Source organism: Lampetra fluviatilis, chromosome 21, assembly GCF_964198595.1.
Source record: "Lampetra fluviatilis chromosome 21, kcLamFluv1.1, whole genome shotgun sequence".
In the NCBI taxonomy this organism is placed as follows: Eukaryota; Metazoa; Chordata; class Hyperoartia; order Petromyzontiformes; family Petromyzontidae; genus Lampetra; species Lampetra fluviatilis.
The window spans coordinates 11032624-11058032 of NC_136295.1; the positions used below are offsets into that span (position 1 = coordinate 11032624).

Genomic DNA, 25409 nt, shown 5'->3' on the forward strand with positions numbered 1-25409 from the left:
GCAACAGTCTGTGAAGGCTACACGGGGGATCTTTTGTCTTTTTGGGGGTCTTTAATACCCTGCTCGAATCTCCCCGACTGTGTCGTGTCATCTCCTGGTGTGACCAAAGCTTTTTTGGCAAGTCGTCTCTTTTTATTTGAGGGGGCGAAAACATTGATTGCAAAAAAAAAAAATCCCAAGTTGCTCGAAATATATAGCGTTTGTATTTTTTGTTGAGAGAGCGAGCAAGTTGGTTTGTGTTTTTTTCCCCCTTCACGTTATGCATTAGTGCGTCGCTTTAAGCGTGCCGCTGGTGTGCCCCCACGGATCAATAACCGCTGCTTTCCCGATTCGGTGCGATTTAAACACATTCCTGCGGAGGGAGCTGGTAGGAACGTTGGGTTGCTCGGTCAATGGCCAGGGTCAACGGCGGCGTGGTGTATTCCGTAAATGTGCCCGACTGTGAGGGCGGGCACAAGCCGGCGTGAGTAGGTTAAACGTTGAGTTTTATAAGGGCACCACGGGGTGACCAGCCCCTACCCACCCAGCCCCACCCCTCCCACTCAGCCCCACCCCTCCCACTTAGCCCCACCCCTCCCATTTTTGGATGCACGACGGACGGACGGAATCAATAATCCCCTGTGGGCTGGTGTAACCAAGAGGTTCCTACCAGTACCATTCAATTGCTTTCGTCAGAGCGTTGAAGCATTGCAGGCTACAAACCGCGCGACCTTGATGTTGAAATGTCAGGCAGTGCAAAAGTTACACGGTCCATTCCGTTATCGTTGCCATGTTTCGAACAGCCGACATAGGGAAACACGACACGGAGTGGTGGCTGATTGCAAAACACGTTTAATCAGTAGTTTCTTAAGGCAGTAAGGTGGCCACACAATGTTAACTGCACAGCAGCGCAAAAACAGAACTTCTAGAACTTTAGTTCTTCAGTATATATATTTATCTGTGAATTGGTTTCAGGGGAGGGAAAGAAAATTATATTTTCTATACAGTCTAGAACTTACGTTAAATAAAAAATCGCATCGTTAATTTTGCCTCTGTAACCACAGGCTTGAAAGACAGACTCTGCCAAAAAAACAGTACAAAGCGATAATCCTCCTCATCGTCGTCGTCACGCAACTTTTTGTTAACTTTTGAATTTTTTTTTTTTTTACAAAATAAAAACAACAAAAAATGGCTTGCGCTAAATACAGGCCGAGTACCACGCGACAGCTAAAACTAAACAAGTACCGTCGTTTTGTTGGCAAGAGGTCACATGGGGTGACGCGGGGGGGGGGGCGGTTTGGGGGATAAGGTGGGGGGGTGTGTGTGCAAGTCGAGGATCTGGCACCCCGAGCCACCTCAACAGTCCGTATTCGGAGTCACGGCCTGGCTCAGGCTCGGCTCTGGCTCAAACGAGTCGGCTTGAAAGCGCTCAACTCGAGCCGAGCCACGGCTGAGCTGCTCGCGACGCCCATCTTTGGAAACAGCCGAGCGACCCAAGCCTGAGCTAGGCCGCGATAAAGAATGCGACCCGAGGCCTTGTCAAGATGGGAGCAAAGCAGCGATCTTCATGTCTGCTCGCCATCCATTGTCAATCCTGGAATATATACACGATGCTGGAGTACACCATCAGTCTTATTCGAGCGATTGCCAAGAGGGGGTGGTTGATGGGGGCGGTGGAGGGGGGGAGAGGTGGAGGGGAGGGGGGCGCTCGCACGGGAGGTCAGGTCCAGTGTTGACAATGAGCGACTTTTAAGGCGTAAAGTGCCAGAGTGCAGCGGGGGGGGGGGGGGGGGGGCGAAGGTACCTCTTTCTCTCGCCCCACTATGGCGTGGCCGTACCTTCGTGTGAGGCATCATACCGTACCGCTTAACATCGACGTGCAATTCCGATTTTTAAACGTAAAAAAAACAAACACGGTGAAATGGCGTAGTCGTAATCGGGGTACCATCATTGCTGAAGGCACGATTTGTTTTCGTTGTCTTTCCTCGAAGCGATTTCGTTGCGTCCACTCGGCCCGTCGCCTCCTCTCGGGTCGAAACAAATGAGTACGTCAGTGTAAAGTGGACGACGGTGGTCCGAGTCCCATCCTCATTCGGATGGACTTTGCCCGCCCGTCTTAGGAATGTGGAGTTTACTCCACCGGCTCAAGGCCTGCCCATGGAGGCGAGCACCGCCGGCTTGCGCTCTCGCTCGAGCGTGGAAATGCTTTTCGACTTCACAAGGCGATGGGATTTTTTGATGGCGGTCGCGTGGATTGGCTGACGCGCACAGCCGGCTGCCACCTCCTCAGGGTAGGTTCACACTACAAGCAACGCATTGATAAAATCAATTCCGCTGGTCGATAACACTGCCCTAAAAATGAAAAAAATATGAACGGAAACGTTTCGGGCAACGGGCCCTCCTTCGTAGTAACTTTACATGGCACCCCCTCCCGCCATCACTTCAAGCTTCTCCGAAGCGATGGTGAGGGTTGGGTACATTTGACAACGTTGATGAAACGTCAAGAGAACCGGCAGCCAATCAGGGTTTGGGCGGTGCAAGGGGGGAGGGTGTTGGTTCTGATCATTTTGTCGTCGAACATTCACGGCGCGGCTCTCCACGCGACACAAACGTCGAGCTCGAACGCGCCAGCGTGAGCACTCTGCCGCGTGACACAACGCGAGACTCGACGGCGTGCGTGTAAACGCCAAGTCTGAAATACATTCTTTCTGGGACGGGCCGTGACGGAGAGGCAGCAGCTATGGGTGGGTAAGGGGTGGGGGGCCGGTTCACGACTCCGACCCTGGAGAGTTTTGGGGGGCTGTGGGGATCGAGTGCTTGAGGTCGCGGAAGTGCGTGGCGGAGGCTAAGGCCATGGGGGCGAGCACGTGCGCCCGATGCGGTCGACAACTCTCCCGGCTCCCTTTTCCTGGAACGTTCCTTTTAAAGCTCTTTTACACCTCGTGACACGGTGGGGGGGGATGGGGTGTCACTCGGTCATGGCTTGGATAGGTTTTTTTTTACAAAAGGAGGTGGTGTTGGGGGTGAAACAAATATTTGCACAACATTCGTGTGATTGAATGCACAAAGGTTTTAGTCTCCGCCCAAGGGTAGCGTGGTGCCCCCACGCACGCCCGCTGGCATCGCCGGCAATCGCTCGTCGTGGCAAGAAGGAGCGGGCGGAGTGCGTGAGAACGTAAACACGACGTCTCGAGTCTCCGTAACGGCGGGACTCGCCGTCCCTCGAGCGACGGAACGTCTCCCCGGCTAAACTGCCGCTGCCGCCTTTTGAACGTCCGACAGAGTTGGGGGTCGCATCCGGGTTAAGGGAGGGGGGGGGTGGGGGGAGCTGTCGCTGGGCCACCCCAGACTCTCCGCGTGCTCCCTTTGGTCGTGCTTGCGCGCTTACGAACGCGCGCGAGAAAGTCGATGCCGTGAGCAATCCGGGCGTCGCGCACGGAGGAGGGCGGCGTTACTGTGTGGGTCGCGCCGGCTTGCCGCGGTCCTCGAACACCATCTCCTCGTACACCTGCAGGATCGCCTCGCACACAAACCTGTACTGGCACTGTGGGGAGGGGGTGGTGGCAGGTGGAACACACACACACACAGCAGCCTTAGAACAGCCACCTAGTCATGTTCGGGATTGCATGTGGATCTAGCCTGGCATGAGCGCAGTCGTGACGTCACCACCATGTCGTGGTGAATGGCGGCTGTTGAACGCGTGTTAGTGTGTGCGTAATGGGGAGCGGTGGGGTAGTGGCTCGCGCGCTGCACTATGAACCCGGCGACCCTCATTCGATTCCCTCTCGTGGCCAATATCAGCGACGATTATCTAGGGATGACGAAGGTGAACAGGCGTGATGCTGGCCACCCATCCCCTCGTGTGCCGTGCCGGCCTTCAAAGGTGCTCGCTAATTGCACTTGCCCCAAAAGTCTGTTGAGACTATACGGGGGATCTTCGTCTTGCGTGCATGTGAGCGACTGTGACAGTTTGAGAGTTTGTTTTACAAATATCAGTGTGTGAGTTCTTGTGTCTGCATGTGCACTGGAATGAAGGTGTGTGTGTGTGTGTGCGCGTAGCTCACGGATGTCTGTATCATCATCGCGCGTTGGTCCCTCATCGTCTTGACGATGTCGAGGGGGTACACAGGCTTGTAGCACTCCATCAGGCACTGCGCCGTCTCCATGGTGACCAGCACGCCCGTCCGCCCGATGCCCGCACTGCGGACAACCGCGTGACGTCACGACGGTCAGGGTCAAGAGGTCACCGTGAACATTGCCGTAAGTCGTGTTTTCCAGGAACGTAACCCCGACTTAAACAGATCATACCCAGTACCGTGTATGTGCAGGCTGGCCCAAAAGTCTGCAATCGTAGGGAAAAATAACTAATTAATTTTTGTCTCTGCAGGCCCAAGATGTCCAGATAATTATACTCAGAGGAAATCGGAGTCAGAGGTCGCTGTTGAATTGAACAGACTGCATCCAGACCCCAAGCCAATAACACAGAGCTGTGTTTTTCCCTACGATTGCAGACTTACGGGACACCCTGTAGAGAGGGGGAGAGAGAAAGGCGCGTGGGGGCGCGTGGGGGCGCGTGGGGGCGCGTGGGGGCGCGTGGGGGCGCGTGGGGGCGCGTGGGGGCGCGTGGGGGCGCGTGGGGGCGCGTGGGGGCGCGTGGGGGCGCGTGGGGGCGCGTGGGGGCGCGTGGGGGCGCGTGGGGGCGCGTGGGGGCGCGTGGGGGCGCGTGGGGGCGCGTGGGGGCGCGTGGGGGCGCGTGGGGGCGCGTGGGGGCGCGTGGGGGCGCCTCCCGCGTACCTGCAGTGCACGATGACTGGCTGCGGGGGCTGCGCCGTGCGCTTCTCCCGCACGCTCTTCACGAACTGCAGGAACTGGTGGGGGTCGTCGGGGACTCCGTGGTCCGGCCACGCCACGTACTGCAGGTGACTCACCAGCCGCTCCTCCTCTTTCTCCTCCTCCTCCTCCTTCTCCTCGTTCTCCGAGGCAGCAGCAATAGCTGCTGCTGCTGCTGCGTCCGCACAGTCCTCGGGCTCAACCTCCTCGCTCTCCTCTTTCTCCACCTCCTTGGCTTCCACCTCCTTGGCTTCCGCCTTCTCTGCCTCCTCCTGCTTCTTCGGCCGCTCCTTGTCGTCGTCGTTGTCTTCTCCTCCTTCAACCGCCGATTCTTCGCCGTCCTCCTTCCTCTCCTCTTCGATCCGTTCTTCCGCCACTTCCTCTGCTCTGCTCGCCGGTTTTGCCACCTGCAACACGCAAAAGTGACGCTCGCTTGGTCGTTCTCGTGCGCGCGGCGCCCAGGGTGCGAGAATAGTACAGCACCCTTGCCGTGGGCATGCCCTGCCCCCGCCTACTCGTGTGCCCATCTACCCAATCATCAATCACTGCAACCATTCTGTACCCACCACCCGCTCGTCGCAATCCTACCCAACAGCACGCCTACTCAATCGCTTCCCCCATCCTCCCATCCAACCACTCATCCACCCCCTTAAACACCCACCTGCCCACCCACCTGCCCACCCACCTGCCCACCCACCTGCCCACCCACCTGCCCACCCACCTGCCCACGCACCTGCCCACGCACCTGCCCACGCACCTGCCCACGCACCTGCCCACGCACCTGCCCACGCACCTGCCCACGCACCTGCCCACGCACCTGCCCACGCACCTGCCCACGCACCTGCCCACGCACATGCCCACGCACATGCCCACGCACATGCCCACGCACATGCCCACGCACATGCCCACGCACATGCCCACGCACATGCCCACGCACATGCCCACGCACATGCCCACGCACATGCCCACGCACATGCCCACGCACATGCCCACGCACATGCCCACGCACATGCCCACGCACATGCCCACGCACATGCCCACGCACATGCCCACGCACCTGCCCACGCACCTGCCCACGCACCTGCCCACGCACCTGCCCACACACCTGCCCACACACTTGCCCCGGTGTGGTCGCTCACCTTCTTGGTGAGCGTGAACTCCCGGAAGACGCACGCAAGGTTGCAGTCCTCCTTGACGCAAGTCACCACAAAGTCGCCGTGCGTCTCCGTGCCGGGCGGGTTGGGCCAGTACTGGTGACATTTCACCTGGGGGGGCGGGGGGGGGGGGAAGGTGGGAAGGGGGGGGAGGCACGTTCACCTCAACTTGCCCCTCGCTCAAATCGGCGCCTTCTTTTATTTAACCGCAAGGTGACCTCGTGATATTCCTCGTCTCGAGCTGTTTACGGAGGTTACGGAAAACTGTGCCCATTGACGATGTTGCTCGGATGGTGATGAATGGTCATCGTGGCTATGAATAGTCTCGTGGTGATTGATGGGTGTTGGTTGGATGCTGATGGTTGGGGTCGTGATAGTAATCATTTAGCACATCTAGAATTTGACCTTTAAATGTCCGCTGCAAAGTAGACTGGGCGAATTTGTGCAGCTAAAATAACCAGGGGGGCGGGCCACGGTGGTGATTCAAGCGAAGTTGTTGGTTGAGCGGTAGCGGGAGGAGAAAAGTCTGGTGGTGGCGATGATGACGACGGTGGTGGTGTTGGATGGGGTACTGCGAGTGGTCATGTTGGTCATGGCAGCGTTGCCAGTGGTGGTGGTGGTGGTTGTGTTGGCACCTACCCGGCCGCGCTCCGTGATGGTGGTGAGCATCACGATCATGGTGCTGCCCTGCTCCCACACCATCTGCCAGAAGTCGGCCGACGTGGCGGGCAGGGGCCCCTGGCAGGCGATGTAGCGATTCACGCGGTCGGCCAGCTCCATCTGCCACCAGGAAGCCAACACCCAGAATGCACCACCGCCTCACCCTTGTCAGCGAGCACGTTCAGCTTTTTTTTTTACCGTCTGTCTTTTCCCCCCAGATTTTATCGCTTCACCGTATCTCTTAACGACGGTAATTGCTTCCACGGTACCGGTCATTCCGATAGCATGGAAAGTTACCCTTTTTCACCCAAAATACGAACTTGATCATATTTAAACAAGTGATATTAATACATGAAGATACTAACAAATTATAAGCACATAATATTAAAAGAAACATGGTTAATGGATGCATTAATTAACATTTACTTACAACAGCCCGTTGTTAACAGGGGAATGGTCAGTAAACGAACACATTGGGCTCTATAGAGGCACTACACTACTATACACTACACTATACACTACACATTGGGCTCTATAGAGGCACTACACTACTATACATTACACTATACACTACACATTGGGCTCTATAGAGGCACTACACTACTATACACTACACTACTATACACTACACATTGGGCTCTATAGAGGCACTACACTACTATACACTACACTACTATACACTACACATTGGGTTCTATAGAGGCACTACACTACTATACACTACACATTGGGCTCTATAGAGGCACTACACTACTATTACACTACACTATACACTACACATTGGGCTCTATAGAGGCACTACACTACTATACACTACACTACTATACACTACACATTGGGCTCTATAGAGGCACTACACTACTATTACACTACACTATACACTACACATTGGGCTCTATAGAGGCACTACACTACTATACACTACACTACTATACACTACACATTGGGCTCTATAGAGCACTACACTACTATACACTACACTATACACTACACATTGGGCTCTATAGAGGCACTACACTACTATTACACTACACTATACACTACACATTGGGCTCTATAGAGGCACTACACTACTATACACTACACATTGGGCTCTATAGAGGCACTACACTACTATTACACTACACTATACACTACACATTGGGCTCTATAGAGGCACTACACTACTATACACTACACTACTATACACTACACATTGGGCTCTATAGAGCACTACACTACTATACACTACACTATACACTACACATTGGGCTCTATAGAGCACTACACTACTATACACTACACTATACACTACACATTGGGCTCTATAGAGGCACTACACTACTATTACACTACACTATACACTACACATTGGGCTCTATAGAGGCACTACACTACTATACACTACACTACTATACACTACACATTGGGCTCTATAGAGCACTACACTACTATACACTACACTATACACTACACATTGGGCTCTATAGAGGCACTACACTACTATACACTACACAGTGGGCTCTATAGAGGCACTACACTACTATACACTATACACTACACTATACACTACACAGTGGGCTCTATAGAGGCACTACACTACTATACACTATACACTACACTATACACTACACAGTGGGCTCTATAGAGGCACTACACTACTATTACACTACACTATACACTACACATTGGGCTCTATAGAGGCACTACACTACTATACACTACACAGTGGGCTCTATAGAGCACTACACTACTATACACTATACACTACACTATACACTACACAGTGGGCTCTATAGAGGCACTACACTACTATACACTATACACTACACTATACACTACACAGTGGGCTCTATAGAGGCACTACACTACTATACACTACACATTGGGCTCTATAGAGCACTACACTACTATACACTATACACTACACTATACACTACACAGTGGGCTCTATAGAGGCACTACACTACTATACACTATACACTACACTATACACTACACAGTGGGCTCTATAGAGGCACTACACTACTATTACACTACACTATACACTACACATTGGGCTCTATAGAGGCACTACACTACTATACACTACACATTGGGCTCTATAGAGCACTACACTACTATACACTACACTATACACTACACATTGGGCTCTATAGAGGCACTACACTACTATACACTACACAGTGGGCTCTATAGAGCACTACACTACTATACACTATACACTACACTATACACTACACAGTGGGCTCTATAGAGGCACTACACTACTATACACTATACACTACACTATACACTACACAGTGGGCTCTATAGAGGCACTACACTACTATACACTACACATTGGGCTCTATAGAGCACTACACTACTATACACTATACACTACACTATACACTACACAGTGGGCTCTATAGAGGCCTGTCGTTAAGCGATTAGTTGTTACCAGGGGTGGTCGTCAAGAGGGGTTCTACTGTACGTTGAACTTCTTTTGCACCGTACGTAGCCCACTGTGCGAACCGGAGGTGCGGGGCAAGGACAATAAACTAAACACAAAGAGCAGGTTCTAAAGAAATGTTGTTTTACGAACTTGGACCTCTGTTCATAATAAACGTTTTTGGGTTAGATCGCGTTATTTGTAAATGTGTCGTAACCCTCCACCACCCGACACGGGCAATCAGCAAAAATGTGTCATGTTGACAAAAGACAAATGGTTCACTGCTTTAGCCCACCGGTGTGTTGAAGAGTGAATCCACAACATTTACAATTTTTGATTACGACGTTTCGCTGGTAATAACATCCAGCATCATGGGGCAATTTTCCAAAAACGATTATTACTAATAATATTGGTCGCGAAAGCCTACGTGTTAAATTGGACCTCTGTGTAAGAAGAGAGGGTCCATACCACACCTATAGACACGTGGCAGTTTTACCACACCTTTCGGCTCCAGTTGCGAGCGGCAACGGGGAGGGGTGGTGGTGAACTCACGTTGATGTGGTTGGCGTTGATGTAATCGTCCTCCCCGCACAGCAACACCCTGGTGTCATCATCTGCAAGAACCACGTGCAGAGAGGCGTGAGCACTCCCCCCTCCCCCGCGAGTGGGGGGGTGTGTTGGGGGGGGGTGTAGGATGTGGGGAGCGGTAGTGTAGTGGTTAGCGCGCCGCGCTACGAACCTGGCGACCCGGGTTCGATTCCCGCTCACGGCCAACACCGGTGACGTTTATCTGAACTGGTCCTGGGCCTCCCCTAGGTTGACTCAGCCTCAAAATGAGTACCCATTGCGATGTGTAAACATCGTCGCTAGGGAGACAAATGCGGCCGGGCATGGTGTTGGCCACCCACCCCCTCGTGTGCCGTGCCGGCCTTTATAGGTGCTCGCTAACAGCACTTGCCGCTACAGTCTGTTAAGGCTACACGGGGGAACTTTGTAGGGTGGGTGGGGGTGCAGGGTGGGGTGTGCTAGGGGTGGAGTGTGCGGGGGTGTTTGGGGGTGTGTGTGGGGTGAGGTTGTGCCTCGGGTGTGGCGGTGTGTGTAGGGGGGAAGACAGACAGACCGGCAGCAACTCACACTTGCACATTTGTTGTGTAACTTGAGCGTTAGGATTTACTCGCTGCTCTAACGTTCGTTTTTTTTCACCAAGGTCCCCCTGCGGGTGTCTCTTGGAACACAGCTCAAAGCAGCCGAAGTGATCCCTAACCCGGTCAACGGACAAAGACGACAACTCACACGGTGAGATGTCGCGGTAGCGGTTCTTGCCGGCGTTCTGCGGTAACCGGGCGCATGACATGCTCATGCCGGGCTTTTTCCTGTACAGGTCCTGCGAGAGAGAGGAGAGAGAGCGCAGCGGGGCCGGGAAGTGAGCGGGGGGGCACGTGCTAAGGGTGAAGACCGCACAGCTCACCCACGAATGGCTGTGGACGCACGGGAAGATAGTGAATTAATCAACGTGAACGCATTGATGAGAAATATCTATGAACAATAATTGCACGAATGAATTGACAGGATAATGAACACCAATAAATTGATCGCGAATTAATGAACAAACACGTGAATTAAGCCTTAATTCATAAATGTTTGCCAATAACCAAATTAGCTAAATATTTCCAATTGAACGAATAAGCAAACAAATGCGCCCACTCCCTCGTGTGCCGCACAGGCCTTCACAGGTCCTGCTACTCACTAACAGCACTTGCCCCAACTGCCTGTTAAGGCTATACGGGGGCGGGGGTCTTTGTGTGTAGCAGAAATGCAGCGGTTCACTCACTGCTGCTACAAACCCTCCTAATATCCGAATTGGTCCTGGGCCACACCAAGGGTTGATTTGGGCTTAAATGAGTACTTGGTGCAGTGGCTATGCATCGGCACTGCCAAGACAAAGGCGGCCGAGCATGGTGCCAACCACACCACCCTTTGATTAAGGTGTGCATTGCTCGCTAAAGGCACTTGCCCCAACTGCCCGTGTGCATCTATACAGGGTGCTTAATTTTTTTTTTAACACTTATATGGGACTATCGTTTTTAATGGAAAACGAACGGATAATACTACAATGTGACACGATAACAAATGTAATGTTAATAGCTTCAAAAATTAAAAGTCTCCACATTGTTCGCCATCATTGTCAACGCATTGCCTGGAATCTTTTCCAGGTGGTCTCCAGAGCTTGGAGGCACATTTCTCGTGGCGTTGTTGCAAATGTTAACATTTTTTTTAAGCACCCTGTATGTTGAACTTTTTTCGTGCCATACGCAGCCAACCATGCTAATTGTAGGTGCGGGGAAGGCTGTGCGGGTGTGTGGGGAGCGGTGGTGTAGCGGTTAGCACGATGCACTACGAACCTGGCAACCCGAGTTCGATTCCCGCTCACGGCCAACACCAGTGACGATTATCTGAATCGGTCCTGGGCCTCCCCTAAGTCCACTCGGCCTCACATGAGTACCTGGTACGGTGTGTAAACATAGCTGCTCGCTAACGGCACTTGCCCCCACAGTCTGCTAAGGCCACACGGGGGGGGGCGGATCTTTGTCTTTGTGTGTGGGTGTGTAGGCCACCTCGAACTGCTCGACGGCGATGCTGGCCTCCAGGTCGCGCTCCAGCTGCTCCATGGAGAGGCGCAGCGCGTCCTGGCCGCCCTCACTGCCGCCGTCGTGAGGCTCCGTGGGCTCCAGCGCCGTGTACTGGAAGTCGGGCTCGCTGTCCACGTCGTCGTCGTCGTCCTCCTCCTCCTCCGCGCCGTACACGGCTGCCCCGGGCAGGAGACGGGGAGCAATAGAAAGGGAAATATTCAAATTTTTTTTTTTTTACTCGGTAATATACTCTGTATAGCGACCTGGCCAGCACAAATGATAACTCGGTGAAGTGGCCAATCACGTGGAAATTTATAGCAGACAAATACTCTTGAACGAATGTTTGATTTTAAAATGTGGAGGGGGAAAACCGGAGGACCCGGAGAAAAATCCACGCGACCACGGGGAGAGGAGAGACACGCAAACTGCAAATATACTGGCGTCAGGGCTAGGATCGAACCCACGCACCTCCTGTATACCGGGTGAGGTAGTTAAAATTTCGCCACCGCGCTGCCCTGAATACAGTGGAGCCCCATCCCATCAACTTCACCTTCCCTCCTGCGCATTTAGCGGTTCTGCCATCGGCAGGGTCGTTTTTCTCGTCCATTTGCCCACAATGTACCGCGATTTTATCCAAAATGCTGTGGGTGTCTTTCTTAAACCCCCCCCCCCCTCGTATAAAACACACGGTAAGAACGCCCGTAAGCGATGCGAGATTCGTATCCATTTTCCCTGTATGTTCTCATTGTTATCGTCGTCGTCGTTAAACCCCCCCCCACCCCACCAAGCGCCTCTCACCGTTGGGCCTCACGAGCAGCAGCAGCTCGTCGTGGCCGCCGCCCTGGCAGCTGGAGCGGATGAACTGCACCACCTCCTCGTGGCTGCACCGGGAGACGTCGCGGCCGTTCACCCGCACCAGCTGGTCGCCCTCGTTCAGCCGCGGCACGCACAAGTCCGCCTGGCGCCGGCAGCGGGCATCGTTAGTTCACCCGCGCGGCCGGTCGCCCCCTTATAGATCTTCTATGGCTACAGATGGCAGCATGGTGACCCACCCACCCCAATCGCCACACTGCAGGTCACAACACTAATCCTTCTGCTCGGCTTGGAACGCCTTCCCAAGTTCTCATCAACGCGATAAATCCTTAACGCTTTATATATTTCAGCGGCAATTTTTTTTCCAGCATTTTGGATATGCTGGGGCCTCTAGTCGGCAACCGTGAAAACACCACCACCAACCATTGGGAATTTGAAAAACCTGTCCGTGTGCCTGGGAGTAAACCTACAAAATGTTGTCTCGGTTATGTCCTGCGTATGACGTAAAACCGCCAACTGGCGACGTCATTTCCTTCACTCACCGGCGTGCCCGGGGCCACGCGCGAGACGATAATGGGCATCTTGTGGTCGGACCCTCCCTGCCACAAACACGGCCGTCACACACGCGGCACGGGTCAGCGGCACAGCAGCGGCGGCGGCGGCATCTAATTCCATTTTACAAACTATAAACATCGACTTAAAGCTTTCGTGACTGCAGGGATTCATATTCTTGGTTCTTTCGGTAAAGTCACGTAGAAGGGAAATAATAAAATAATCAAATTTAAACATAATAAAGTTCTCACGACGTTTCGGCCACAATGCAAGCAGCCGTCCTCAAGTGAAGAAACAGAGCTGTCAGAAAGACAGCATCCTAATGAGGATCAACTGCACCTGCTTAGCAGTGTTCATTACGTGACTTTACCGAAAGAACCAAGAAGATGAAACTATAAACAATTTTTGTTTTACCAGGTAAGGCCCACTGAGCTATGTAGCTCTTTTTCAGAAGCAACCTGGCCACATATGGATAGCTGAACGATGTGGCTTATCTTCGTGTGTATATTTATATCAACCAAATACGTATGTTTATTCTAAATGCGGAGGAAAAAAACGGAGGACCCGGGGAAAAATGCACGCGACCACGGGAAGAGAGACATACAAACTCCAAATACACAGCAGGCGTCAGGGTAGGGATCGAACCCACGACCTCCTGCATACCGGGCGAGGTAGTTAACATCTCCTAGCCACCAGGGAACCCTCTCTCTCGGTGCCCACCCGCGTGTCGCAGCGAGACGCACAGACGCAACAAGGGCCTATGACCGAGTCCGCCCGGGGTTGCACCCGTTCACGTCAGATCTCAGAAGCTAAGCAGGGCAGGGCCTGCATGGTGCTCGGATAGGAGGCGACCGACACACACGAACACAGGCTGCCGTATGTCTGGAGGAGTGACGTAGAGGGCAGCGTAGCAATAATCCATTGTTGTACTGCACTTCGACGCTTCCACAGCTACGCTCGCCGCCTTCACCAACCCGCACTGACCAGCGTGGTGAAGCATGGGTTGAACGACAACCGCGAGTGACGCTTCGCAGGGCAGCCCGCCGATTGTTATTTGCGCAAGATTAGACGCCGGTACCTTCACGTTGAAGCCGAACTTGCAGTTGTCGTCCTGCTTGATCCGTATGAGCACCAGGTTTTCGTAAGGATCGGCACCGTTGAGCTGTGAAACGAACGCAAACCGACGTCAAAATCACAGTGACCGCACTGTCGGGACGGAGGACATTCCAGTAACGCGGACAACGAAGACGACGAGTTCAAGCGCCAGCGCGGAAGACCCGGAGAGGCAGGTCTATAGAGAGAGACGATGTCGCACTAGGTGAACCAGGATAGCAAGAGCTCGACACATTCGTCCACAACACTGTGGCCTTAAAATTCAAGAAAGTGACGTTCAGGGCGACGGCTCTTCTTCGTCGAGCGTACGATCACGATGCTAACGACTGCTCGAGTGGACGTGGAGACAATGGGCCCAGGAGAGGAATGAGTGGAGTAGAAAGGCACACTAGCAGCAACAGTAGCGGCATGCATCTCCCATGTAGCAGCAGCAGCAGCAGGCATCTCCCATGCAGCAGCAACAGCAGTAGACATCTCTCATGCAGGTAATCGCGAGTTTTTGCACACCTGTCCGGAGCCGCTGCTGGTGAGATCTGTGATGTCGTAGGACCGGCTGGAGGGGGAGTTGAGCAGGCCCTCGTGCGAGTTGGCGTGGCTTGGCGTGCGGCACACACTTCCGTTGCGCACCTTGGACGTCTGCCCCGGCGCTCGGAACTCGGCCACGGAAAACCTCTGCAGGCTGTTTGAGTGAGCGTGAGTGTGAGCGTGTGTGTGAGTGTTTGGCAGAGATGGAGACACATTATCTTATGTTCTTGGTTCTTTCGGTAAAGTCACATAGAAGGGATATAATACAATAATATTAATATAAAAAATATTTTTTTTTTATGTTTTATATAAATATTATTTTATTATTTCCCTTCTACGTGACTTTACCGAAAGAACCAAGAATATGAATCCCTGCAGTCACGAAAGCTTTAAATCAACATTTTCTTATGTTCACCGAGTATGAAATTACAGGAGGGAAAATAAAACCGCATGATCAATTATATTTTTTTTCACGTGCGAATTCACTGTGAGAGTTGTGTGCCTGCAAGTGTGCGCGTATGCCTGTGCATGTAGGTGTTGAGCAGTCGTGTAGCGGTTCGCGAGCTACGCTGAGAACCCGGAGATCCGAGTTCGATTCCCATTCACGGCCATCGACACCGATGACGATTATCTGAACCGGTGCTGGGCATCCCCTAGGTCGACTCAGCCTAAAATGAGTACCTAGTGTGTAAACATTGCCACTTGCAAGACAGTCGGCCAGGCATGCTGCTGGGACAATGTACTTATGCAATTTGAACTTAATATATATTCTGCTTACCTTTCCAATATACTTTGCACTTCCTATCGCTTTTTGTATTGTTGTAACCTTTCGACCCGTCCCTACTGGACATCTGGCGAGATGTTAACTACATTCCCTGATATACAGGAGGTCGTGAGCTCGATCCCAACCCTGAATCCTGTATGCTCTCGTGCAGCAGCAGCAACAGCAGCAACAGCAGCAACAGCGTGTTCTCTCTCTCTCCCCGTGGTCGTGTGGATTTTGCTCCGGATCCTCCGGTTTTTCCCTCCACATTTAGAATCAACATCACGCGCTTCGGAGTATTTTGCCTGCTACAAATGTCCACGTGACGATAAGCCGCTTCGTTGAGCTACCATTTGTGAAAGCCAGGTCCCTTCTGAGCTCTATCTCAGTGGGCCTTCTTACCTGGTAACAATCAACGAACGGTAAAAAAAATAAAAAATAGTTTAAGGTAAGCGCGTGACCTTGGGCCCGGGCTCACCGCGATCATCGTAAACCCACCCCGCCCCGCCCCGCCCCGGCTGGTCGGCGCGGCGAGCACCAACCTGAGCGACTGCCGCGAGTCGAGGCGCGTGACGGAGGCCGCACGGAGGGGTCGCAGGGTCACGCCGCCCACCACGCGGCGGCTGAGGTCGCCCAGCGAGTTGGCGGTGCGCAGGCTGCGCTGGAACGAACCCGACGGCCTGCCAGGAGCAAACAGCGCCGATGCAAATGCACGCACGACAAAGACCTCTTCCCACCCCCCCTTCCGCCCCCCCCCCCACCCTCGCGTAGCCTTGCTAGACTACTCTCACTTGATACAGCTATCGTGCTGTGACGGTTCCACCTGAAGACGGAGGCTTGTGTTGCCTCCGAAACGTCGTGATTTTTATATTATTTTTATTTTACTTTTATTAATTTAAATGTTTTACCTACGTGCCTTTACCGAAAAAACCTAAGAATATGAATCCTTGCAGTCACGAAAGCTTCAAATCTTAGATCCTTACTAGACTGTTGGGGCAAGTTATTTTAGCGAGCACCTATGAAGGCCGGACCGGCACACGAGAGTGTCGTGATGTTTACACCCCAACACCAGGTACTCGTTTAAGGCTGGGCCGACCCAGGGGAGGGCAAGGACCAGTTCAGATAATCGTCACTGGTGGTGGCCGTGAGCTGGAATCGAACCTGGGTCGCCGGTTTCGTAGCGCAGCGCGCTACCCGCTACACTACTGCTCGACGGACACGCACACACACACAAAGGGGCAAATATATTCCCCACCGCCCCCACCCTACCCCCATAGCTGTACAGACTGTTGAGGCAAGAGCTGTTAGTGAGAACCTATTAGAGCCGTCACGGCACACTGGCGCGTAGGGTGCCCAGCGCCACGCCCCAATGCTGATGTTTACACACTGGTGCTCGTTTAAGTAGGCCGAGCAGACCGTCGGTGCACTGCGTGCAGAGACGTACGACAGTAGCGTCGGGGAGGGCGGGCTGGAGGAGTTCTCGGAACCCGAGAGCCGAGCACTGCGGTCCCAGATCTCGTCGCTGTTTCTCCGTCGCGCCAGCCTCCTCGGGCAAACGGGTGGCAGCAAACAGAGACGGAAAGCGTCGTCAGAGGACGTGGGCGCTGACGAGCGATCGGCAGAGGTGGGGGGGGCGAGTTGGTGCTGTGAGTTGGTGGTGCGATGTGCTGCTAGTTGGTGTGACGTGGTGTGACGTGCTGCTAGTTGTTGTGACGTGCTGCTAGTGGGTGTGACGTGCTGCTAGTTGTTGTGACGTGCTGCTAGTGGGTGTGACGTGCTGCTAGTGGGTGTGACGTGCTGCGAGTTGGTGTGACGTGCTGCTAGTGGGTGTGACGTGCTGCTAGTGGGTGTGACGTGCTGCTAGTGGGTGTGACGTGCTGCTAGTTGGTGTGACGTGCTGCTAGTTGGTGTGACGTGCTGCTAGTGGGTGTGACGTGCTGCTAGTGGGTGTGACGTGCTGCTAGTGGGTGTGACGTGCTGCTAGTTGGTGTGACGTGCTGCTAGTTGGTGTGACGTGCTGTGAGTTGGTGCTGCTAGTTGGTGTGACGTGCTGCTAGTTGGTGTGACGTGCTGCTAGTGGGTGTGACGTGCTGTGAGTTGGTGCTGCTAGTTGGTGTGACGTGCTGCTAGTTGGTGTGACGTGCTGCTAGTGGGTGTGACGTGCTGCTAGTGGGTGTGACGTGCTGCTAGTTGGTGTGACGTGCTGCTAGTGGGTGTGACGTGCTGCTAGTTGGTGTGACGTGCTGCTAGTTGGTGTGACGTGCTGCTAGTGGGTGTGACGTGCTGCTAGTGGGTGTGACGTGCTGCTAGTTGGTGTGACGTGCTGCTAGTGGGTGTGACGTGCTGTGAGTTGGTGTGACGTGCTGCTAGTGGGTGTGACGTGCTGCTAGTTGGTGTGACGTGCTGCTAGTTGGTGTGACATGCTGCTAGTGGGTGTGACGTGCTGCGAGTTGGTGTGACGTGCTGCTAGTGGGTGTGACGTGCTGCTAGTTGGTGTGACGTGCTGCTAGTTGGTGTGACATGCTGCTAGTGGGTGTGACGTGCTGCGAGTTGGTGTGACGTGCTGCTAGTTGGTGTGACGTGCTGCTAGTTGGTGCGACGTGCTGCTAGTGGGTGTGACGTGCTGTGAGTTGGTGCTGCTAGTTGGTGTGACGTGCTGCTAGTTGGTGTGACGTGCTGCTAGTGGGTGTGACGTGCTGTGAGTTGGTGTGACGTGCTGCTAGTGGGTGTGACGTGCTGTGAGTTGGTGCTGCTAGTTGGTGTGACGTGCTGCTAGTGGGTGTGACGTGCTGTAAGTTGGTGTGACGTGCTGCTAGTTGGTGTGACGTGCTGTGAGTTGGTGCTGCTAGTTGGTGTGACGTGCTGCTAGTGGGTGTGACGTGCTGTGAGTTGGTGCTGCTAGTTGGTGTGACGTGCTGCTAGTGGGTGTGACGTGCTGTAAGTTGGTGTGACGTGCTGCTAGTTGGTGTGACGTGCTGTGAGTTGGTGCTGCTAGTTGGTGTGACGTGCTGTAAGTTGGTGTGACGTGCTGCTAGTTGGTGTGACGTGCTGTGAGTTGGTGCTGCTAGTGGGTGTGACGTGCTGTAAGTTGGTGTGACGTGCTGCTAGTTGGTGTGACGTGCTGTGAGTTGGTGCTGCTAGTTGGTGTGACGTGCTGCTAGTGGGTGTGACGTGCTGTAAGTTGGTGTGACGTGCTGCTAGTGGGTGTGACGTGCTGTGAGTTGGTGCTGCTAGTTGGTGTGACGTGCTGCTAGTGGGTGTGACGTGCTGTAAGTTGGTGTGACGTGCTGCTAGTGGGTGTGACGTGCTGTGAGTTGGTGCTGCTAGTTGGTGTGACGTGCTGCTAGTGGGTGTGACGTGCTGTGAGTTGGTGCTGCTAGTTGGTGTGACGTGCTGCTAGTTGGTGTGACGTGCTGCGAGTTGGTGTGACGTGCTGCTAGTTGGTGTGACGTGCTGTGAGTTGGTGCTGCTAGTTGGTGTGACGTGCTGCTAGTGGGTGTGACGTGCTGTGAGTTGGTGTGACGTGCTGCTAGTTGGTGTGACGTGCTGTGAGTTGGTGCTGCTAGTTGGTGTGACGTGCGGCTAGTTGGTGTGACGTGCTGTGAGTTGGTGTGACGTGCTGCTAGTTGGTGTGACGTGCTACTAGTTGGTGTGACGTGCTGTGAGTTGGTGTGACGTGCTGCTAGTTGGTGTGACGTGCTGTTAGTGGGTGTGACGTGCTGTGAGTTGGTGCTGCTAGTTGGTGTGACGTGCTGCTAGTTGGTGTGACGTGCTGTGAGTTGGTGCTGCTAGTTGGTGTGACGTGCTGCTAGTGGGTGTGACGTGCTGTGAGTTGGTGCTGCTAGTGGGTGTGACGTGCTGCTAGTGGGTGCGACGTGCTGCTAGTGGGTGCGACGTGCTGCTAGTGGGTGTGACGTGCTGCGAGTTGGTGCGACGCTCACTGGGCGCTGCCGACGCGATCTCCGTCGCCCGAACCGAGGCCCGAACGACCCGACGACGACTTCCTGGAGGGGGACGGTCGCACGCAGGGAAAGAGCCGCGTCAGCCGCCGCGGGTGGCAACGCGCACGCGCCGGTGACGATGTCATTCGCGAACAGGCACGCGCAGTCGGCTGGCGCGGGCGATAACGAAACGTACGCGCACAGAGGCAGTGCCGCATCACGGGGTCTGCTCAAGCGATCCCGCGGGCGGGGCGTGCGGGCTCACCTGCTGACGGCGCGGCTCCCGTTGATTCTCTCCGAGCTGTCGCGATGAACTGAATCCGGCCTTCCCCTGCGTGGCCGCAACGGAGGCGGGAGGGGGTCAACACGGAGTGCGCCGAGCGCGTGAACGACCGTGGGCAACGGGGGGGGGAGGGGGGGGGGGGCAAGGACGCCGCGCGCCGTCAGCCGAGGCCGCCGTGCTGTGCTGCGGGCAGCAGGGGGCAGCGCAGCAAATAAAAATGTCGCCGCTTGTTACGCGGAACTTTGGACGTGGGCCTACGAGTGCAAGTGTGGGCCCCCCTGTCCCCTATCCCCTGCCCCCTGCACTCACGCTGCCCCCCCCCCTCCCCCCAAAGTCCTCACTTGAAGAGCGACAGCGTGAAGATCTGCCCCAGCAGCGACTTCTCGGAGCTGGAGCCCGGCTGCCTCTGGGTCCGGAAGAAGCAGTGGTGCTCCACGCACGCCTTCCACAGCCCCTTGCAGAGCCGGTAGCTCTCCATGTGGAACTCCAGGATGTTGTCGCGCATTTCCATCTGGGAATGCGGGACGCCGGGACGGGAGGGGAGGGGCACTGTGGTCAGACTGGCAAGTGCTGGTGTGGCCAGTCGCCTTTGTCTCCCCAATGGTGATGTTTAGACACCGCACCAGGTAAGCATCTAAGGGTGATGACACCAGCCGTAGACTTATCCGTGCACACACACACACCTCCGTGCGTGCGTGCGCACACACAAGCCGAACTGAATAATAATCAGATATTTGTGCCATTCTTATAGCGGCATGGGTCAATGTTACCGTGCGCAACCGCAATGAGCAATTATTGGCGCCTTTTAATTAAAATTTGGAACGTATCGTACCCGTGATGTCGGCACACAACGGCCGACACTTCACGAATGACGCCACGGGGTTCCTAACTTCCACCGCGAAGCACGACGCCGCATCGGATTTTACAGGGAAATACACCCGCAGCATTAACTAGGGCGGCCTTCCAGGTTTGAACCGCGAAGCTCGGCAAAAAAAGTTGCGTCGCGGTGGTGAGATGTTATCTCCCTCGCCTGGTGAACAGCAGGCGGCATATGGGTTCGATCCCGACCCTGCTGTATATTGGGACTTTGCGTGTTCTCCCTGTGGTCGCGTGGATTTTTCTCCGGGTCCTCCGTTTTTTGTTTTTTTAACCTCCACATCTAGAATGAACGTCACGCGTTCAGAGTTTTCGGCCGCTATAAATTTCCACGCGATGATGAGCCACTTCGTAGAGCTTATCATTTGCGATGGCCAGGTCGCTTCTGAAGAAGAGCTACCTAGCTCAGTGAGCCTTCTGACCTGGTAAAATAAAATAAAAAATATGGCTTAGTTATAAACGTCGCCACGTCATTGCTGCTGATCTCGCCCCCCCCGGCACTCACCGGCCGCCTCTCCAGCTGGATGAAGAACTGTTTCGACTTGAAGAAGATCTTGACGATCTTCTTCCTGAGCACAGGGAAGTCAAGGGGGGGGGGGGGCAGGGCAGGAGAACGTGGGATGGGGCGTTCTCAAACGACGGACCGGGTCGCCCGTTTTCAGAATCGGTTACCCGCTCCCAGAAGGCGTGGGGGACCGGTAACCGTTTGCAGGCAGCTTGAACGCACCGATCGGCACGCGCCAACGAACAAAATCCACGGCAGACCCAAGTGCATCTGCCAGCGGCTGTCAGCGAGGAGGTATAGGCGCAGCCCTGCAACTGCGTGTTTGCGCCACTGCTGGCGGATGGGCCTCCGCTAGCGGGAGCTCCTGGGAGGGCGTTTGGTCTCCTCTTCCACGCCGACCACGACCGAGCGTCTTGTATGTTGAACTTATTTCGCACCCTAAGTAGCCAACCGGTGTTATGTTGACCGGCCGATCGACCGACTGTGGTGGTAGCGAATTATGCCGTCGTGTGGACAGTGGCGGGGGGAAGGGGCGGGGGGGGGGGGTATTTAATAAACTCCTCTCATTGGTTGAAACGTCGATGGAATTGAACCGGCGACCTCTGCATTGCAAGTGCGGTGCGCGCCGCCATTCCACCGCTGAGGCCGCTCCCTTCGTCTGTCAGTCAAAAAGGTAAAACACGTTTTGCCTATCGCCCGGTGACATCATCTGTCATCAAAAGCAATAACAGCTTTTACAGGGTCGTTTTTTGTTTTTCCTCCATTCAGTTTACCGCCGGTGCCGTTCACAAACGATTTTAAGAACCACCCCCCCCCCATTACAGGAGACTCGCACCCTTCTCCCTCGCAACGTGAAACGTTAACGAACCACCACCCCCCCCCGCTCCCCCTCTCTTCTTTCTCTCCCGGACGTAAACCCCCCCCAAAACAAAAGCCGGCGCGGCTTTGCTGCATTGGCCGGTCGAGTTGCGAGCAAATGCTCGCCGTTGCGATGACCCAATTCACGCGAGCGAGCGAACGAGTGATCGATGCCCGCGGCGGCTTGGCCAACGAAAAATATTGACAGGTGGAGAGGAATGAAAAAACGGCGGATATATGGGAGGGGGAGAGGGGGGCGGACGAGAGAAGTGGAGGGTGGGTCACGGGGTAAACAGAGTGCATGCGTGGGCACGGCACTTTACGACACGTTTGAAATTGTGCAAGGGTGCATCGTAAACAAAGTGCGGCTGGCGGTAGCTAACGGTGGTGTTGGTAACCGTGGCAATGGCGGTGGTGGTGACATAGATCGAAGGGGCGACAGCCAACGGTCGAGCAGGAGCCTACACGTGGTCGGCACGGTACTCGGTGGGGGAAGGGGGCCACCTTTGTCTTCCCGGCGCCGAAGCTGAAATGTTTTGCTCTCATCATTTAATTCCAACTGTGCTGTTCACTTCACACCGCGTGGTAGCGGTGGGGGAGGGGAGGTGCCCTGTGTGAGAGAACTGCCCCGGAAGAGGATGCCACAGAACTACTTCTCAAACCGCTCACACAGACGTCTGTGCCCACACCTTTTTCAAGTTCCTGCGTGTAATTATTATTGTCCCGCATCAATCCAACCCAAAAACATTTTCATTCTCAAAGCTGAAATTTTGTCAAACCGATTTTATTGGCTTAATTCCCCTAAGTGAAAAATAAATGTAATGTTCACGGGGTTTGTGTGTGTGTGTGGTCATTGGTGACTGCGCTGACAACCAACTACACTTGAAATCCAAGCTTAATCACAACTAAGTCTGTCCGAGCCTATGGATAGGTCTCTACGGTAGACTGGTCTTGTGCTATCACAGGGGTCGGGAACCTTTTTGACTGGGAGAGCCATAAAAGCCAAATATTTCTAAATATATTGCATTGAGAGCCATATAGTATTTTTAACGTATAATAAATTAAATGTCTTACTTTTAATGCGACTTCTGGTGCTGCATGGTTTTGCTGATGGCCTTGTAGTCTGGTTCGTACGTGGTGAGGTTGAGCTTCATGCAGGCGTTGAGGCCCCGTGACCCGTGAAATTTATCTTCAAAACTAATTTCTGTTTACTTTAAAATGACACAGTATTATTAAGCAATATCACAAGTATTTTAAAATCAGTTCCAAACTGATTTTTTTAATTTATTTTTCAACTCAAAATTGTCTGGGAGCCATATGCCGTCACCAGAAGAGCCATATATGGCTCGCGAGCCATAGGTTCCCGACCGCTGTGCTATCAGCTGCACCTGCACTTGAGAATTCGGTTGTATTTACAGGAAGTGGCCTTATCCCAGATTCGAACCCAGGATCTATTTTTGTATTTTACCAGGTAATACCCCACTGAGTGATACAGCGCTTTATCAGAAGCGACCGACCCATCAAAGAAATTTAACCTCAACCAAGTGGCTTATCAATGTGGAAATATACAGCAGGCAAATACTCTTAAACGCCGTGACGTTGATTCGAAAAGTGGGGGACAAAACGCAGAGGAACCGGAGAAAAATCCACACGACCACGAGGAGAGAGACACGCAAACTCCAAACATGCAGCAGGCGTCAGGGTCGGGATCGAACCCACGACCTCCTGTATACCGGACGAGGGAGTTAACGTCTCCTAGCAACCGTGATGATGATGAGAGAGAGAGACACGCAAACTCCAAATATACAGCAGCAGGCGTCAGGGTCGGGATCGAACCCACGACCTCCTGTATACCAGGCGAGGTAGTTAACATCTCCTAGCCACCGTGATGATGATGAGAGAGAGAGAGAGACACGCAAACTCCAAATATACAGCAGCAGGCGTCAGGGTCGGGATCGAACCCACGACCTCCTGTATACCAGGCAAGGGAGTTAACATCTCCTAGCCACCGTGATGATGATGAGAGAGAGAGACACGCAAACTCCAAATATACAGCAGCAGCAGGCGTCAGGGTCGAGATCGAACCCACGACCTCCTGGATACCGGGCGAGGGAGTTAACGTCTCGCCGCCGCGGCATCTCGGCGATGTCGTCTCGGCGCTCTGACCACGTGAGCAACCCGGCCACCTCGGCTACTTGTCCAACACCAAGTCGAGCAAAGTGGGCGATCCCAGGCAAGAGTCGAGGCGCCCGCTCGCGATCGAACGTTGTGCACGGCGCGGGGCGGCCAGGGTCGTGGGCAACTGTTTCTAAGCGCGCATTTAAAATGCACGCACGCGCACATCAACGGCAGTCCTTAATGAAGCGCACTTTTAAAACTGCAGTTGGGATTACAATACGAATGGAAAATTCCGTTAACTCTGTTTAACCAGTGCAGATTTCCTGTAGGTACAGCTCATGGTAGGGGAAGGTTTAGGGAGGGAGGGAGACGGGGGGGGTGTTGTGGTTAGGTGTCAGGGTTGCTCCCAAACCCCAGCCCAAGCATGCTCCACTGCACCCCGCCCCCCCCTCAGCCCCAGCCTATCCCCCCCACCCCCACCGTCTAACTTTCCACGTCGGCCAATCTTCTCCGCAAAAGTCCAAATCGAGCCGCGCACATTGCGCCTGGCCCGGCGATGACGATCTGTCCAAGGTGGGAACTGGTACAGTGCCCCCGGGGGTCTACACACGCAGTGAGCTGTGTCACAGGCCGTGCGTGCGTGCGTGGGATACTTCGAGTTTTTTTCTGTTGTATGGCTACATTCTTTAGTACCGCTACATTGTTGACGTTCGCTTTTCAAGACGCCGTGAAGACGCGCGGTCGAATTGGACGAATGGAAGGCGGCGTAAAAAAATATATATTTTACAACAAACCGCACGCAACGATTTTGCCATTGGGTCGAAGACTGGACTCCTCTGGGTTGTGAGGGTTGAGTGTTGGAATAACTTGAGCATGATTATATCATCATCATCATCATGTTATATTTATGCAATTGATGAGACAACAAATTAAATGCCAGTGTTACATTGGAGGTAAGGGAACCAAGAAAACGATACAAACGGGCCAGAATTAAAAAAAAATGACACAAAGATGACGTAAACTGTGATAACAAAAAATTAAATCGTAGATTCTTGAATCGAATCATGAGCCCAAACCGTCACAATTGACAGAATCACCGAGATGTTAAATACATTTAAATTTTGTCTTTTTGAATCGCAGACCCCTCCCCCCTCTCATCTCCATCTGACTCCCCATCCACGCAGATTATTATTCATAATAAATAATCTCAAATCAAATTCCTCAATTGGGATGACACGTGAGAACATCAACCGCTGCAGCGAACACTCGTCAGGGAAAAGAGTCGTCTTCAGACTCGGCGAGACTTTGACGGTTCAAACCGGCGCCGTCACCACCCGAGAGAAGCTCACCCACATCCGGCAGAACGCTGCTGCTGCTGCTGCTGCGCGAACAGCGT

The 25409-nt window shown here is 53.7% G+C and overlaps 1 protein-coding gene across 6 annotated transcripts in view; it reads right to left on the reverse strand.

Annotated features, from left to right (window-relative positions):
* Positions 1-2289: 2289 nt before the first annotated feature.
* LOC144938225 (tyrosine-protein phosphatase non-receptor type 4-like) overlaps positions 2290-25409 on the reverse strand; it is a 70907-nt gene continuing 47787 nt past the window's right edge. For 4 of the 6 annotated variants that reach the window (XM_078866045.1, XM_078866041.1, XM_078866043.1 and 1 more), the window contains exons 11-28: positions 21038-21101; positions 19998-20167; positions 19639-19704; positions 19374-19436; positions 16877-16975; positions 15975-16112; positions 14652-14823; positions 14110-14193; positions 13022-13078; positions 12465-12624; positions 11652-11842; positions 10330-10420; positions 9589-9650; positions 6603-6743; positions 5949-6074; positions 4774-5216; positions 4044-4179; positions 2290-3523 (exon numbers count right to left, since the gene is read on the reverse strand). In XM_078866045.1, the coding sequence (XP_078722171.1) occupies positions 3431-3523; positions 4044-4179; positions 4774-5216; positions 5949-6074; positions 6603-6743; positions 9589-9650; positions 10330-10420; positions 11652-11842; positions 12465-12624; positions 13022-13078; positions 14110-14193; positions 14652-14823; positions 15975-16112; positions 16877-16975; positions 19374-19436; positions 19639-19704; positions 19998-20167; positions 21038-21101 (2356 nt within the window). In that variant the 3' untranslated portion in view covers positions 2290-3430. The remainder of the gene's footprint in view (positions 3524-4043; positions 4180-4773; positions 5217-5948; positions 6075-6602; positions 6744-9588; positions 9651-10329; positions 10421-11651; positions 11843-12464; positions 12625-13021; positions 13079-14109; positions 14194-14651; positions 14824-15974; positions 16113-16876; positions 16976-19373; positions 19437-19638; positions 19705-19997; positions 20168-21037; positions 21102-25409) is intronic. The other 2 variants (XM_078866047.1, XM_078866046.1) reach the window with 1 other exon arrangement.